At 57.5% G+C, this 15933-nt stretch overlaps 5 protein-coding genes across 5 annotated transcripts; 3 read left to right on the forward strand and 2 right to left on the reverse strand.

The window, feature by feature from the left end:
- Positions 1-491: 491 nt before the first annotated feature.
- Positions 492-3613, forward strand: SETTUDRAFT_45648 (uncharacterized protein; the record flags this gene model as incomplete). The annotated part of the gene is made up of 7 exons (XM_008023743.1): positions 492-654; positions 717-904; positions 955-1134; positions 1182-1690; positions 2009-2603; positions 2656-3045; positions 3099-3613. 7 exons carry the CDS (start codon positions 492-494, stop codon positions 3483-3485), a joined length of 2412 nt encoding a protein of 803 aa, XP_008021934.1. The 3' UTR covers positions 3486-3613.
- A 294-nt stretch (positions 3614-3907) lies between these two features.
- Positions 3908-5804, reverse strand: SETTUDRAFT_167306 (uncharacterized protein). Its single transcript, XM_008024107.1, has 2 exons — positions 5422-5804; positions 3908-5366 (listed from the first exon to the last, which is right to left on the reverse strand). Exons 1-2 carry the CDS (start codon positions 5631-5633, stop codon positions 4019-4021), a joined length of 1560 nt encoding a protein of 519 aa, XP_008022298.1. The 5' UTR covers positions 5634-5804; the 3' UTR covers positions 3908-4018.
- A 555-nt stretch (positions 5805-6359) lies between these two features.
- Positions 6360-6719, reverse strand: SETTUDRAFT_37102 (uncharacterized protein; the record flags this gene model as incomplete). The annotated part of the gene is made up of 1 exon (XM_008023721.1): positions 6360-6719. One exon carries the CDS (start codon positions 6717-6719, stop codon positions 6360-6362), a length of 360 nt encoding a protein of 119 aa, XP_008021912.1.
- An 808-nt stretch (positions 6720-7527) lies between these two features.
- Positions 7528-11997, forward strand: SETTUDRAFT_103138 (uncharacterized protein; the record flags this gene model as incomplete). The annotated part of the gene is made up of 2 exons (XM_008024108.1): positions 7528-10794; positions 10849-11997. 2 exons carry the CDS (start codon positions 7528-7530, stop codon positions 11995-11997), a joined length of 4416 nt encoding a protein of 1471 aa, XP_008022299.1.
- Positions 11998-12739: 742 nt separating this feature from the next.
- SETTUDRAFT_167308 (uncharacterized protein) lies at positions 12740-14357 on the forward strand. The gene is made up of 5 exons (XM_008024109.1): positions 12740-12830; positions 12893-12918; positions 12971-12980; positions 13053-14172; positions 14225-14357. The coding sequence occupies exons 1-5, from the start codon at positions 12763-12765 to the stop codon at positions 14252-14254; spliced, it is 1254 nt and encodes a 417-aa protein (XP_008022300.1). The 5' UTR covers positions 12740-12762; the 3' UTR covers positions 14255-14357.
- The last annotated feature ends 1576 nt before the right edge of the window (positions 14358-15933 follow it).

Here is a 15933-nt window from a genome sequence, read left to right on the forward strand (position 1 = left end):
GGGGCTTCGAGCAAAGCAGTCTTGGAACAAGCTTAGCTTGTTGTTCCCGCCAATCGCACACCATGGTGCTACGCATTGCTTATCCATCTATCCCCATTGGGGCAACATGGGATCCATGGTTCTAAGACACTTGGGGCTACAGCCCGTAAGAATGGGGCGAGGTTTGGGAAAGGACCTGCATAGCTGGTGGGGGAAGAGGGAAAAAGAAGGCACGAGGGCTTTTGCGTAGCGCGTGCGCGCCGTGCCTTGTGCCATGGGTTATCTCGAGCTGCCGCACTGCGAATTTGTCTGGAGCTTGTCCATGTCGCAGTTGAACGGAGTATATGCCCTTTTGCAATCAGCGTGCTTACCATCTAGTCTGCATGCTGGCCCATTTTCTGTCCTATGGTCGTTGTTCACTCTGCATCAGTCGTATCCTTAACGCCGAAATCTCCGCCTAGTCCGCTTCCGGAACTGCCGGACTGTTGAGTAGCTACAAGGCCTATTTCGTCATGGCTGGGGTCGAGACGGACGGCGACAGCTCGCTCGACGTGCAAACACCCCTTCTCGAAAACATGGTTGTTGGAGTACCGCCCGTGTTTGAGGGGCTGACGAAGCAGCTGGACAAGATTGTCGAGCAGCCTCTCCTCGGTCCAAAGACAAAGTTCCCTGCAGGTGAGAGGTTTCGATGGAATGAGCGGGGTTGACGTGTGCATGTGTATTGACCCTCAATATAGCGGCCCTTGGTTTTGCACGTAAAGATGCATCCGGGCGGCGAAAACCACAGGCCATTGCGCACCGGGGGTACAAGGCCAAGTTCCCTGAGAACACCATGGGTGCCTTTAAAGGTGCTGTTGAGGTTGGCGCCGAGGGCCTAGAAACGGACATTCATCTCACAAAGGATGGTGTGGTTGTATTATCTCACGTCAGTTCCCAAGCCGTGCCACGGCAGCACTGTCCACTGATGCTATACAGGACAAAGATCTCAAGAGATGCTTTGGCAGAGATGAAAAGGTCCTCGACTGTGACTATGAGTTTATCAGTAAGCTGAGGACGTTGAAAGAACCGCACGAGCCAATGCCTCGTCTTGCGGATCTGCTCGAATATCTCGCACAGCCCGGGCTCGAAGACATGTGGGTGTTGCTCGATATCAAGGTTTGTAGTCGGCGCCTTCTCCCTAGACATGGGCTAATTGAGGGCAGCTCGACAATGACACCGACGACGTAATGCGCTTGATTGGTGACACAATACGAAGTGCGCCGCCCTCGCCTTCGCGGCCCTGGTCGAGCCGTATCGTTCTCGGGTGCTGGGCGGCGAAGTACCTGCCGCTGTGTGCACGGTATCTGCCAGGCTTCCCGGTCTCGCATATTGGCTTCTCGACGCTTATTGCGTCATACTTCTTCACGGTCCCGAACGTCTCTTTCAACATGGCCCAGGCTATCCTCATGACGCCGTGGGGCCGGCTGTTCATACGCAAAGCACAGAGCGACGGCCGGCCCGTATATGCATGGACGGTCAACGAAGAGAGCAAAATGCGGTGGGACATACGGCAGGGGCTTGACGGCGTGGTGACGGACGACCCCAAGCTGTTTCTGGAGGTCCGGAACTCGTGGCACGAGGGCACCAAGGATGGGGTGACGGTGCTGGCATGGCTAGACGTGTTGCGGATCAACTTGTTCTGTCTGATCTATACCGCCTTGTTCCAGTTTATGTTTGGGTTCCAGAGGAAATCGCTGGTTAAGCTGGCAGAAGACGAAGAAGAAGAGCATTAGCGGGCTCGAAGCGGTTGACAAAAGTAAAACAATATAATGTGTGACTTTTTATTTTTTTTGTGCAGCGACATGGTGTTGAGGAGCACACGCCACGAGCCATGACGGCAGGGTCCAAACATTTCCTTAGCGACCCGACGCGTGAACCCCGCCCAAGGCGCGTTCGTACGCCAACCACATTGCCGCTCGAAACCACCATGCCCAGGTACGCCTGCACTGCGACCACCAAGCGAGACGGCGGTCCAGCTAATTCAGGCTAGGGAAATCATAACATTACAGGCCGGCCAGTGCGGCAACAGCGTCGGGCAGCAGTTCTGGCAGCAGCTCTGCCAAGAACACGGCATCAACAAGGACGGCAACCTCGAGGACTTTGCGACCGAGGGCGGCGACCGCAAGGACGTCTTCTTCTACCAGTCCGACGATACGCGATATATCCCGCGCGCCATTCTGCTGGACCTGGAGCCCCGCGTGCTCAACTCGATCCAGGCGAGTGCGTACAAGAACATTTACAACCCAGAGAACTTCTACATCCACAAGGATGGCACCGGTGCGGGCAACAACTGGGGCATGGGCTACAGCATGGGCGAGCAGGTGCACGAGGACATTCTCGATATGATTGACCGCGAGGCCGACGGCTCAGACTCGCTCGAGGGCTTCATGATGCTGCACTCGATTGCCGGCGGCACGGGCTCTGGGCTCGGCTCATACATGCTCGAGCGCCTGAACGACCGGTTCCCCAAGAAGCTCATCCAGACGTACAGTGTCTTTCCCAACACCCAGGACGGCGATATTGTGGTGCAGCCCTACAACAGCTTGCTGAGCTTGAGGCGCTTGACCCAAAACGCAGACTCGGTTGTGAGTAGTACAGCCATGACTCCCTCTCCGAGCCCCAACACTAACTGCGCAGGTCGTCCTTGACAATGGAGCCCTCACCAGGATTGCCGCCGACCGGCTGCATGTCATGAATCCCTCGTTCGAACAGACCAACCAGCTGGTCTCTACAGTCATGTCCGCCAGCACCACCACTCTGCGCTATCCTGGCTACATGCACAACGACCTCGTCGGCATTGTCGCCTCGCTGATTCCCACTCCACGCTGTCACTTCTTGATGACCTCGTACACACCCTTTTCCGGCGAGAATGTAGAGCAGGCGAAGACTGTTCGTAAGACGACTGTCTTGGACGTCATGAGACGCCTGCTGCAGCCCAAGAACCGCATGGTCTCGACAAACCCCACCAAGAAGAGCTGCTACATGTCGATCTTGAATATCATCCAAGGAGAAGCCGACCCCTCAGATGTGCGTTGTTTCCCCACTGCTACGCCTTGGACTACACTGACTCAACTCCAAAGGTACACAAATCGCTCATGCGCATTCGCGAACGCCGCCTCGCGACATTTATCCCATGGGGCCCAGCCTCAATCCAAGTGGCGCTCACGAAGAAATCTCCCTACGTGACATCTTCACACCGTGTTTCGGGCCTCATGCTCGCCAACCACACGGGCATCGCAACCCTCTTCAAGCGCATAGTGGCGCAGTACTCGACCCTCCGCAAACGCAACGCCTTCCTCGAAAGCTACAAGCGCGAAGTGCCGTTCAAGGACGGCCTCGGCGAGTTTGACGAGGCAAAGGAGGTGGTGCAGGGCCTGATTGCTGAGTACGAAGAGGCCGAAGACGCGGATTATCTCAGTAAGGAATCGGCGCCTATGGAGGAAGCAGAGGACAAGAGGGCTGGTTGAGAAGAATGAATGGTGTGTCTGAGATATATATACATATATAGGAAGAAGAAGAGAGAAAGAGAAGAAGAAAGCTTGTTGGAATGGGAGGGGGGGCGTCGTTGGCGTCTTTTGGATGGCATAGTGTGGAGTCCTTTTTTTTGGTGCAACATGCCAAGTTGGGAAAGGCTTCTTCTCCATACTTATGGCGGGCGTTTGACGGGGACATGCAAATCACGGGTCGGGCATTTATGGTCCATGTAATTATTTGCAGCAGCATTGGGGGAGCGCTACATGTCCATTTCCAATGTGCAAGTTGGTTTCTTCTCCCGCAGTACTGGTGGTGCCGAGGAGGTATTCTGGTGGGTATTCGTGTAATCGAAAGAGTGACTTTTGGACTACTTACTTTGGCAAGTCATGAGTTGCAATGTGGTCGCAAAATTGGGATTTGGCTCGTCTTAACTCCACTCCATAGCCTGCTGTACAGTGGGAAGAGCCCAGTCGGCTAATCTTCAATTGTGTATTCCTGGTATATCGAGACAAATGCTACATTATCCCTACTGTCCCTGGGTCCACGGCACCCTCTCAACGCCCCTAACCCATCTCCGTCGCCTCCACTCGCCCTTGCGACTAGGCTTGCTTTCTTCCCACGCGCGCCTGAGAACCTCTTTCTCCTGGTCGGCCGCCAGATCCAAGCTACCGCCCTTTGACGAGGACCTCTTCTTGATGCGAGCGTCGTGGGCAGCGCGCTCTTGGTGGGTCTCGAGGACCTCGTAGTGCAAGTCTGTGACCCAGCGCTCGCCTTCGATTTCGACTTCGACGCCCGTGACGCAGCGGTCCTCGACCCATTCGCGCGAGAGCAGGTCCAGCGTCCATTTCTTGTCGCTCCAGCGCCAGCCGCGGGGCGGAAGCACGTCTTCGAAAAAGGGGGTACCGCGCGGTCTGTCGCCGCTGATTCGCGAGGGGGACAAGGGCGCGTAGGGCGAAGGGGAAAAGATGAAGCTCTCGTATTCACCATGCTCGTCGTGGAGCGGGCGGTGCTGGAGTTCGAAGATTTCCACTTCACGTGTTTCCTGCCATGTCTCGAGCTCGATGTCGGCGCGGGAAAGCGTGAGGAGAAACGAGCGGCTCTCTTGCTCTACGTGGGTGATGAACTTTTCTGTTTCGGGGGTGGCGAGCAGGTCTTGGACAGCCGGGTGGCCGAGGGCAGTGACTGCGTATCCGACGAAGAGAAGGATGGCTCGCCATGGGAGGAGATGTGCGCTGATGAACAAGAGAACAGAGGCGACGAGCAGGATGAGATAGATGAGCGACGAGAGGTTCTCATTGCTAAAGTTGGTCAGGGGGGTGAAGAAGCTGAGAATGGCATCATGTGCTCGGCTAAAGTCCTCCATACAGTTTTGGAGATCTCGCATGTTGCGGAAAAAGTCCTTGCTGAACTCGGGCGCGGGCTTGATAGTCGTGGCGTCGGCTAGTGGCGGGCCCCCCAGACTCCCTCTCCACAGATCTTGGTCCACATCCCGTGTGCTACTTACGGGGTCCGGGTGGCGAGTAAGATACGCGGGTACCATGACAAAGAACATGCCACAGGCCAGCGGCAGCACAGGCAGGAGATATGGGTTCACGCACACAAATGTCCAGACAAAGAGGAAAGAGAGGGTCTGGGTGGGCTGCACCCAGGTAAAGAGGCGTATGGCCCTGTTCTGGGCTATAAACGCTACGCCAATTCGCGAGTTGAAGCGACGGAAGTTGGACGACATGGTAGGGATGCTGAAGCTTGGCCGAGCGACATAGGTGCGGGAACGGCGGTCCTTGACCTGTGGCGTGTTTCCAGATGGTGATGGGGATGCATCTGGAGGCGAGCCGTCCGAGAGGTCCTCAGAGGGGAGAACCTGCGAGAGCAGCCTGGAGACGTCAGTTGCACTCTCCACGCCTTGGATGCGCACCGGGAGGCACGTACAGGTTCATCATTTTGTCGCCCATCCTGCTGCTCGAGTCCCGAGTCATGGTGTCGCCTAGCGATTCGAGCTTGTTCTTTAGCTTGCTGGCAGAGAGGCGACGCGAGTGGCCCTTGGTGTGAGTCGGGGTGCCGTCGTTGGAAGCATGGTGGACTTGGACGACGGGAATGGGCGAGTCGCGGTTGGCCAGGGACTCTGAGGCGTCGGGCGGCATGGCGAGGTGGAAGTGAGCGGTGGACAGAGGCCTGTGGCGGCGGAGAGCGTGTCACGTGTCACGTGGTGGTGGGCGAGCCGCGGCGTCCCATGAGATGGATGGTGGATGGCGGGATCACAGGACCATGGTTTCGGAGCAAGCTCTCTCGGGCTGTCAAGGCGCGTCGCTGGCCGGGTCGGGCGTGGGCGTCGGGGTCGGGAGCGGGAGGGAGGAAGGGAGGTTTGAGGGTTGCAGTGGTGGTGGTGGTGGTGGTGTAGATGACGCACATGCATGTGAAGGGTGGCGCTGTGTCACGTTTGTCGGCTCCGCCCAGCTTCCCCACACTGGCGGCCCGTGCGCGGTTGAGGAGCAGGGAGGGCTACATGTGGTGATCAGTGATCAGTGATCAGGGCCAGCGACGTGAAGCCTCTGCGACTCGGCGCCGTCTTGGTGTCGCGGTGCAGTCTCGCTCTTTGACACAGCATGGCGCCGGCTAGAGGGCTGCTAGTCAGGGCATGCCGTGCCTCGTCGAAGCATGTGCCTGATTCAGGGCGGGGGCAGCAGATGCAAGGCAGCTCGAGGCTTCAGTCGGGCACATGCAGCAGGGCTCAACAATCCATGGCGGCATGTGCAGGCGAGGCCAGGACGGGCGGGTGGTGCAAGGCGCACGGCATGGGGCAGACACATGGGCGTGGTGTATAGTGGGCGTACATAGGCGCGGCATGGCTTGTGACGAGAGCGAGGCCCTCAACGGCGTCGGCGGCCAAGGCGGCGGCTTGGAGGGCAACGAGGAGCGCGACAGTGTTTGGAGAAGTCGTGGGGACGCTCGCGCGGACCCAGCGGCACCTTGCCCCGCCCGCGTCCGGGAGCAGACGTCGTGGACGAGGGAAGCGGCCGAGATGAGGAGGGCGGCAGGGCGGCGGCGGCGGCGGCAGCAGACGACGATGATGGGGGCGGCGCGGTGGACGGGGCTTGGGGGGTGGTGGTGGTGAAGGCATTGGCGGCGCCCGTGGAGCGCACCCGGCAGCCCTCGTCGCCCGTCTTCTGGAACTTGCGCACGCGGTCTTCTGCGCACGCCGTGGCCGTGTTAGCATACATGGATGGCATCATGGCTCGCAGGCCCGGCGGCTGGCCCCTAAATGCTTTTTCGTACCTGAGGAACCGCTAGAGGCGTCCGACACGGTGGACCCTGACCGCCCGGGCTCGTTGGTGGATGGCATGGCGCTGGATCGAGTCGTCGTTCGCGGCTGCATCGACATGGTCCGCACGCCAGCTCGCGGTGGGAGCACCAGCTGTGCGAGTTCTGCTGTGCGAGTGAATGCGCCGAGAGCGTCTCCAAGCGTTGCGCTTGGGCGTCAGAGTCGACTATGCCGACATGTCTGGTCTGAGGGCCCGGCTGCAGCAGCGGTGAGGACGGTGGGCGGTCCGCTAATGAGAAATAGCGATGGCTAATCAACTGCACTGGCGGACGTTGGGCACGCACGCCAGGGAGCCGGATGCGGCGATGGCGACGGCGACGGCGACGGTAAAGGGGCGGGCGGGCGGAGGGCTGGAGCAGTGGTTCAGCGCAGAAAAAGCACTGCGCTCGACGTGCAGCAGCGTGGTGATGGCAATGTATCTGCCAGATGGACGGCCGTCGTCGACGACACGGCGAGCCCACAACAGCCACACTAGGCCCGAAGCTGACGGCCCCAGTCGACGCCGCCCCTGTCTGGCCGGGTCGTCGTCGTGTAGGGAGACGGCAGCCCTGGCCGTGCTGCTATTAGCCCATGGGTGCAGTATACTAACTGTGTGTTGCTGACTGGATGGGCCAGCCATTGCCATAACAACCCGAAGGTACCGACGACGCACGCACGCACGCACGCTTGCTTGGTGACCTGGCGACCGACCTGACTGACGCGTGAATCTGTGTAGGATGACCAGCGCCGCCGCCGGTGGAGCCAGCGGAGCCTCTGCCAGTGCTGCTGCCGGTGCCAGTGCCGCCAGTGCTGCCAGTGCCAGTGCCAGTGCCACTCCCACTCCCACTCCTGCCAGCGCTGCCTCCGCCGCTGACGCCCGCGCTGCCTCCGCCGCTGACGCCCGCGCTGCCTCCTCCTTCCTGCCCTCCTCGCTCGCCGCCAACGCGGCCACGCGCCCTGTCCCCTCCAACCCACGCTTCAGCTTCTCCAAGCAGCCGCACCTCGACTCTGCTGGCCTCGACGCCGCCGGGCATGGCGCCGCCGTCTCGTACGACTTCCTGCCCGCGGTCAACTTTGACGACTTTGCCAACAGCCTCGCCTACGAGCCCGCCCTGAGTGACTTTCCCGCCCCGGGCTCCTTCATGAGCAGCGTGCCTGCCGACTCCACGTACACTAACAACAACAGCAACAGCAACACGACCGTCACCATGGCAAACACTAACACAAACACCATCCCCACCTTCACAGGCACCCCTGGCCACACGCGCCCTGCACGCAGCAGCTCTTTTGCCCGCCGCTTCAGCCAGTCGGCTGCCCGCAAGGCCAGTGGCGGCATGCCTGCATCTGGCGCTAACACGCCCTCGCTGCCCCAGCCCCCCAGCAACATGTCCATTCGCACTCGCCGCCAGAGCCAGTTCTCTTCACAGGCACCCCCCAACCCGGCCGCACGCCCCCCGCGAAAGAGCGTTGGCCCTGGAATGATGCCAACCCACAGCTTCGACCGCGGCGACATGCTCAACATGCCCACCGACATTGGCTCCCGCCGAGAAACCCTGTCGGTCAACTTCAATAACACGCCCTCGGGAGTGCCCAAGCTCGCAAACGCCACACGGACCGCAAAAGCAAAGTCTTTGCAGCCCCCCTCAAGACAGCAATCGGGTCATTTAACTGTCTCGTCCATGACGCCAGACCCGGCCTCCATGTCTCAGAGTACCACTCGCTCACCTGGCAGGGGCGCTCAACGGTCGCATACACCTTCCTCGGCCGCTAGCAAGCGCCAATCCACTGCACCACACATCTCCGGCCTCGGCGCCAGAACCATCAGCCCCACCGACGCACGCCGACTGAGACGACTGTCTATAAACCCGAACCAGCAACAGCAGCCTCCAGGAGGCCCGGTCGGACCCCCGACTCCCCAAGGCGACGCTTCGTTTGACGAGCGTGCCTTTAGCCAGTCTCCGGCCATGAGGCTTGGAGGCAGCATGACGCCATCGTCGGCCCGCGCGACGCCTGAGCAGAAGCGAAAATCGTATGCCTCGGGCGTCTCCCTCTCGTCCAACTCGAGCCTCAACTCGCTCAAGGTCGGACCTCCGTCGTCCATACCTCTGCGTACCAATCCTGCTCCGTCCGGCTCACGACTGCCCGCGCCGAAGCCACGAAACATACAAAGCTCAGCTGGTGGAGAACAGGAAGAGGTGCCCCCTGTGCCGGCCATCCCCAAAGCATTTGAATCCCCCAAGGATCTTGAACGCAGCGGCTTTGCCTTTTCGGCACAGCCGTCCAAGGCGGGAGCCTCCCAGCCCGCATCGCACGAGTCGGCAGCAACGCCCGACGTGCATCAGCCTGGAGCCGGTCAAAATGACATGCCAGATGCTCCTTTGATCAACCCCCGCACAGGATCCATCAGGCACCGGAGGGGCTTGACGGTGGGCAACACACCGGAACCCGACAAGACAACCCCGGTACAGCAATCCAGCAAGAAGAATTTGCAGCCAATCAGATTGCCGCCGCTCAACCTGCTGCCCCTCGGCACTCCCTTCAACAACCGATTATCAGCCTTTCCCTTGGACGATGCAGACGAAGGCAATGTCACGCCGCCGCCAAAGCGTACTGCTGCCAAGACGCCGAGTACGCCCATGACGGCCTCCAAAGCCAGCTTCTTCTCCAGGCACCCCAACCACGATGAATACCACAAGCATTTACGCAGCAGCAGTTCTGCGTTTAACCTACGCGCAACAGAGTCTCCGCTTGACACGCATCCGAACATCGGTACCATACCCGTTCCGACCCTGAACCCAAACAGGCAAACCACGACTCCTTTTGCGTCCAACTCATTGCCAAAAGGCAGCGGCGAATTTGCCAGTATACAGCCACGACGGAGTGGAGAGTACAAATCGCCAAACAAGGACGTGGAGATGCAGAGCATGGTTGCGGGCCCACGGCCTTTGCAGAAGAAGAACACGGCCGAGTCGGTGCACACGTCCACCTCGACAGAACCCGAGACGCCCTCTTCGTCCTCTTCGCTGCGGCGTAAGCTGAGCTTGAGTGGCTGGAGGCGAGCTTCGTCCAAGGCAGCAAACCACACATCGCAAACCCCGCAAACTCGAAAGCAGGGGCCCCGGCCCGACGAGTCGAGACCGCAGCCGCAGCTACAGCCAGCGAAAAACACCGGCATGCCCCCGCCCAAGCTACCAGCGTCTGCTACGTGGAGCGGTGCCGCTGGTACAGGTACCAGCCCGACTCCTGCCACCAAGCGCTCTCGGCCGTCTCTTGACTTTGGACGCCGCAAAGCCTCCAGCACGGCAATTGCAAACGACAATGAGGTTGACAAGGGCAATAATGCACGCAAGCCTGCCGGAAGTGCGGGAGCGCGTGCTGTGTCTGGTCAAACCGAGCAGCCTGCCGCTCAGCCGACACAAAAGTCGTCGTCGTCTATTTTGACGCCAATGCAACGCATGCTGGGCACCAAGAGTTCGTCCAACATGCTCAAGGCCCGCAACCTGGACCCCAACCTCGACCGAGACGACTTGCTCGCGGATGAAGAGATGAAGAAGCTCGCTGGTAAGCGCAAAGACTTTGAGCATGCTGCGCGGGATGTGGATGAGCTCCGCAAGCGCGCTACTGCCAAAGAGCGTGTCACTCCAAGCGATGCCGTACGCATGGCAAACCTCAATATCTTCGAAAGAGGCGAGATTATCGACTACAAGGAGGTATATTTCTGTGGCACTAAGAACGCCAAGAAGCATGTTGGCGACCTCAACGCCCAATCGGCCAACTTTGGTTACGATGACGATCGCGGTGATTACAACATCGTCTTGGGAGACCACCTGGCCTACCGGTACGAAGTGGTTGATGTTTTGGGCAAGGGCAGTTTTGGTCAGGTTGTGCGTTGCATAGACCACAAGACAGGAGGGCTAGAGGCCATCAAGATCATTCGTAACAAGAAGCGGTTCCACCAACAAGCTCTGGTTGAGGTCAACATTCTCCAAAAGCTTCGCGAATGGGTAAGTGGGCATTAGAGATAGCGGATGCAACAAGTTACTAACAAACGTGTTCAGGATCCCGACAACAAGCACAGTATGATCAACTTTACACAAAGCTTCTACTTCCGAGGCCATCTTTGCATCTCCACGGAGCTGCTTGGCATGAACTTGTACGAGTTCATCAAAGCACACGAGTTCAAGGGCTTCTCGCTGCGTTTGATCCGTCGTTTCAGCAAGCAGATCTTGTCCTCGCTGGTTCTTTTGAAGCAACAAAAGGTCATCCACTGTGACTTGAAGCCCGAGAACATTCTGCTGGCGCACCCCCTGCACTCGGAGATCAAGGTCATTGATTTCGGATCCAGCTGCTTCGAATCGGAAAAGGTCTACACGTACATCCAGTCTCGATTCTACCGATCTCCCGAGGTCATTCTGGGCATGAGCTATGGTTTGCCCATCGACATGTGGAGTTTGGGTTGTATCCTTGCAGAACTGCTCACGGGCTACCCCATCTTCCCAGGAGAGAACGAGCAGGAGCAGCTGGCTTGCATCATGGAAATATTTGGTCCTCCCGAGAAACATTTGATTGAGAAGAGCAGCCGGAAGAAGCTCTTCTTTGACTCGCTGGGCAAGCCTAGAGTGACGGTATCTTCAAAGGGCCGCAGACGCAGACCAAGCTCGAAGACGTTGCAGCAGGCCCTCAAGTGTGACGATGAGGCCTTCTTGGACTTCATCTCGCGATGCCTGCGGTGGGACCCTGAACGACGCATGAAGCCCGATGAAGCCATGCAGCACGAATTCATCACGGGCATACGGAAGCCCCCTCAGCAGCGCCGAACTTACAACGCTCCCACCAACGTCTCGTCGCCCGCAAAGCGCGTGCCAGCGCCACAAGCGACTCAGCCGCGCGCTCGACCACTTCCCGAACCACCAGCTCCCAGCTTCCGAAACGGGACTGCGGCTAGTGCCCAACGCGAGGTGTCGAACAGCCAATCTCCCGTAAAGGCGTCTGCTCCGCACCGACGGCACTCAACCACTCAAGGAGTCACGTCTGGAGGTTCTGGCACTAAGCGTGCTGCGAATGGAGCTCCGCTCAACACCAACTCGGGTAGCGGTCTGCCGCGGGCGGCACAACGAAGCGTATCAGGCAAGCCTGATCTCGCTTCGGCGGCAGCAATCGCAAGCCTCGTAAGTGGTTATGCTCAGGATCATCTTCGCACGTGCTAACAACGTGCTAGAAATCACGCTCATAGCCTTAGACAAGCGGGGAAATATCCTCACCATAGATCAACGACTACCTCGGCATTTCATAGGGCTCTTCTACAGTAATTTATATGGGTACACAAGGATTGTTGCCACTAGCAAGGGAGGAGAAGGGGGGAGGGGTTGTCTTGCAGTTGTGTGCTCATGTGGTTGTCAACATTCATGTTTTTACATTCAGCGACGTTTATACCCCCCGAAAAAAAGTCTCAATTTGAGCATATTTTCACTGGTGTATTGATGGGCATTTTGGATAGGGAGGGGTATGACGGGATCCCTGATATGACCAGCATCTTAAGGCGTTTCACAAGATAGATGTATTTATCTAGGATTTCTAATACTATGGGAATTGGCGGTTGATTACTGGGGTGCAGTCACCATTAGTCAATATCCTGTCGCACGCAATCAGGCATTACGAGCATGTGCTGTTTCATGACTCAGACGAGATTTGTTACGAGTGCCAAATTTCCTTGAGCAATTACAGGCAGTGCCGAATTTCGTGGAGCAATTACAGGCCATACAGGGGGGTTTGATTTGCTGGCATGGGCTACGCCACTTGGACTACCTAGGACGTAGATCACTCGTGATGTCAGCCACACTATCGATAAGCCCTGTCACGAATTTGATAATGCCGACATTCACACTACCACTCCCACTCCCACTCCCACGCACTGGGCGACCACCCGCGTTGATACCCACGTCTCTTTGTTTTTTCTTTTGCATACATCTGCAATGCCACGCGACCCGCTCATAGGTCTCGTAGGCAAGCCCTCGTCAGGCAAGTCGACTACTCTGAATAGGTGCGTAATGCCCCTCCAAGTCCCCTCTTCCATGGGCCTTTCTAAGATGTATCCCACGGCAGCTTAACAGATGCTTCCTCCAAAGTCGGTCCGTAAACGCCAAATTGCATGTGGGAAAGTTTTAGGCTGATCAGATGTAGGCAACTTTCCGTAAGTCCCTCCTTGTGCCACACGCAAGAGCGCAGCGCTCTTGTAGCACGGTAACCTGACACTTTTCCCTAGCTTTACCACAATCGATCCTCAGCGCGCCATTGGATACCTGCAAATCTCGTGCCCATGCGCCCGTCTTAACCTCTCAGACCGCTGCAAACCCAACTATGGATCCTGCGTAGAGGGGCGGCGATCGGTGCCAATCGAATTACTCGACGTAGCTGGGCTTGTTCCTGGTGCGCACATGGGTAAAGGTCTAGGAAACAGGTTCTTGGACGATTTGCGACACGCGGATGCGCTGGTGCATGTGGTTGATGTCAGCGGGACGACGGACGCCGAGGGCAAGGCAACAAGAGGGTACGACCCGAGCCAGGATATCGTGTGGCTAAGGAGCGAGATTGTGCGGTGGATACAAGGCAACCTGATGGAGAAGTGGGGCAGCATCAAGAGGAGGCATGTAGCAGTCAAAGCGACAGCCGTTGAAACGTTGCAAAACCAATTCTCGGGTTATGGGTCGACATCCAGTGTCGTAGCACGGTGTCTTGACCGGCTCGCGCTCAAGGAACCTCTCCAGGACTGGTCGGACGAAACGATTGAGCGCGTGGTTAACGCCTTTACCGACGAAAAATTCCCGACGGTCATTGCGCTCAACAAAATCGACCACCCGGATGCGGATAAGAATATTGCAAAGATTGCGAAGATGCAAGACCCGAAAAGCATAGTGCTCTGCAGCGCGATATCAGAGGTTTTCCTCAGGAAACTGGCCAAGCAAGGCTTCGTCAAATACGTCGAGGGCAGCGAGTTTGTCGATACAAGAGAGGATTTGATTGAGCAAGGCGATCCAGAGGGTGGGGGATTGAAGGAACTCGACGAAAAGCTCAAGACGCGAATCGAGAACCTCAAAGACATGGTGCTGTACCGCTTTGGCAGCACGGGGGTGGTGCAAGTGCTGTCAAGGGCGGCTGAGCTGCTTGGTCTGGTGCCAGTATTCCCCGTGCGAAATATCCACACATATACGAGTGGGTCTGCGAGTTCGACAGCAGTATTCCGCGACTGTGTGTTGGTCAAGAAGGGAAGCACGGTGGGCGACGTGTACAGAAAGGTCATGGGAGATGCGCCAATGGCATACGTAGAAACCGAGGGCGGACGGAGAGTGGCAGAAGACGATGTTGTTGCTGTGGGGAAGAATGATGTGAGTTTACCTTTGCCAAGTATCAGGGTGGTCGCGTGCTGACAAGATGTAGATTTTGAGTTTCAAAGTTGGACGAGCATAGTGCGACTGCTTGCTGCGGTGATGAACTATCGCGCATCCTTCATGGCTGTAGGCCTGTTCGCCGCTGCTGGTGCATGTATATATGGCAGTGTAGTAGTCTCCAGGGCATCACGTGTTCAGTTTCAGACATGAGTCAATTTGCCTTTTTTGACCGATGCCTTGCTCCTGGCTCCATGGCCTTGTATCAAATTCTCGGTCCACGGGAACAAGCAGAGGAGAGATGAAGAATACCGTGACTGCGCGGTGATGCGGTACCTGATCTGCAGGCTTAGCCTGGCACTGCTGCAGCTGCAGAGTTAGTGTCGGCGAACCGATGGGGTACTCACTGCGGAGTGGGGGGCGGCAAATATGATTGCTTGACTTGTATGGAGGAGTCGCCATGGAGATAAGACAGCCACAGTCACAGTCATCACACGACACGATCCTTTGACCCGGCGTGGGCATGTCATCGAGCGAGGCACACTGGCCGCGTTGCTGGACGACGGCCACTATTAGCGCAATGGCGGTCGTGGTCGCATGGATCGGATTTAACCGCATTTTGCCCCCCTTACGGCAGAGCGGCCGATTTCGGTTGGGAGCCGTTATGCAAAGGGGCACAGACGCTTTTTGCTATAGACGAGTAGCGCGTGTGGTGTGGAGTCGAGTCGAGTGGAGAGCGAGCGCGCGAGACAAAGTAACAAGTGGAAGCGCATCTAAACCTGACTTAGTCTGCCCGTCGGCGAGCCGCGCTACCTCTGCTCGTAGCACCAAACCTTCAATCCATGTGTGAATTGATTGCTAATCCCACCTCCAGCTCCCCCTCCCCCCCATTCAGTGCGGGTGCCTACGGAATCAAAAATGCTCACTGCGGGGTGCCATGGCGGAGGCGAGGTGAGTGAGAAAGAGAGAGAAATTTCCCCAAATCATGCCACTCATGACTGAGCATTGCGTGTTTCGCCCTGCTTCTGGCCCGCAGTGACACCTTGAACCCTTTTTTGCCTCGTCCACCGAGGTTCGCCAGCCCGCGGCCGGAAAATCTGCTTGTCATGCTGTTGGGTTGGGTTGTCTTTTTTTTTTCTCTCTCTCTCTCTTTCTTTCGTTCGTTCCCACAGCTTGCACATGGGGCTGTTCGCACCTGGACTCGTTCCATTTCCTCTTCTGTACGCCTACATGATTTGGCATCCCGCACGTGGTGGTCGCGGTGGGGGTAGAGAGAGAGATCAAGCGCGCTCGCACAAAAGGGTGGCCCAACACTGTCATCCTGTTAGTGTCGATACGTTTCGGGTTGGTCGCAAACAAGGTTCCCTTCCCGTGGCCCTTTTGCTCCCTTCGCTCTGCCTCTCACACACACTCGAAAACACTCGAGTCTGGAGCCCGCCCTAGTAAGGTCCCAGCGTTGCATTCCGAAACCACCCTCTGACTAAGGCCACTTTGGGTCCTGTTCGTCCACACACCCACTTCCCTCCCCACGCCAACCACATAATTAGCTGCCTTGTCCCCCGTCGCCCCCCCCTCCTAAAACCTTCTCTCTTCTTCTTCTCGGGTTCTTTTTTTCTTCTTCTTCTTTTCTCACGCTACTGCGATTCATCTTTGGGTAGCCAAGAAAAAGGGTTCGAGTGGCAAAAAAAAAATAAACGCTATCTTGCCCATGGTCTCTTGTTAGTTGCTACTTACTAAAAAAAAGGGCCTCTCTCTCTCCCT

Source organism: Exserohilum turcica (genome assembly GCF_000359705.1).
Source record: "Exserohilum turcica Et28A unplaced genomic scaffold SETTUscaffold_11, whole genome shotgun sequence".
Taxonomy (NCBI): Eukaryota; Fungi; Ascomycota; class Dothideomycetes; order Pleosporales; family Pleosporaceae; genus Exserohilum; species Exserohilum turcicum.

What these genes read in the sequence shown, in the direction of transcription:
- SETTUDRAFT_167308 (XM_008024109.1), top strand. Translation starts at nt 12,763, where the DNA reads ATGCCACGCGACCCGCTCATAGGTCTCGTAGGCAAGCCCTCGTCAGGC. An exon ending in AAGTCGACTACTCTGAATAG is followed by an intron (nt 12,831 to 12,892) that starts GTGCGTAATGCC and finishes ATCCCACGGCAG; the next exon opens with CTTAACAGATGCTTCCTCCA. An exon ending in TTGCTGTGGGGAAGAATGAT is followed by an intron (nt 14,173 to 14,224) that starts GTGAGTTTACCT and finishes GACAAGATGTAG; the next exon opens with ATTTTGAGTTTCAAAGTTGG.
- SETTUDRAFT_167306 (XM_008024107.1), bottom strand. Translation starts at nt 5,633, where the DNA reads ATGCCGCCCGACGCCTCAGAGTCCCTGGCCAACCGCGACTCGCCCATT. An exon ending in GGCGACAAAATGATGAACCT is followed by an intron (nt 5,367 to 5,421) that starts GTACGTGCCTCC and finishes TGACGTCTCCAG; the next exon opens with GCTGCTCTCGCAGGTTCTCC.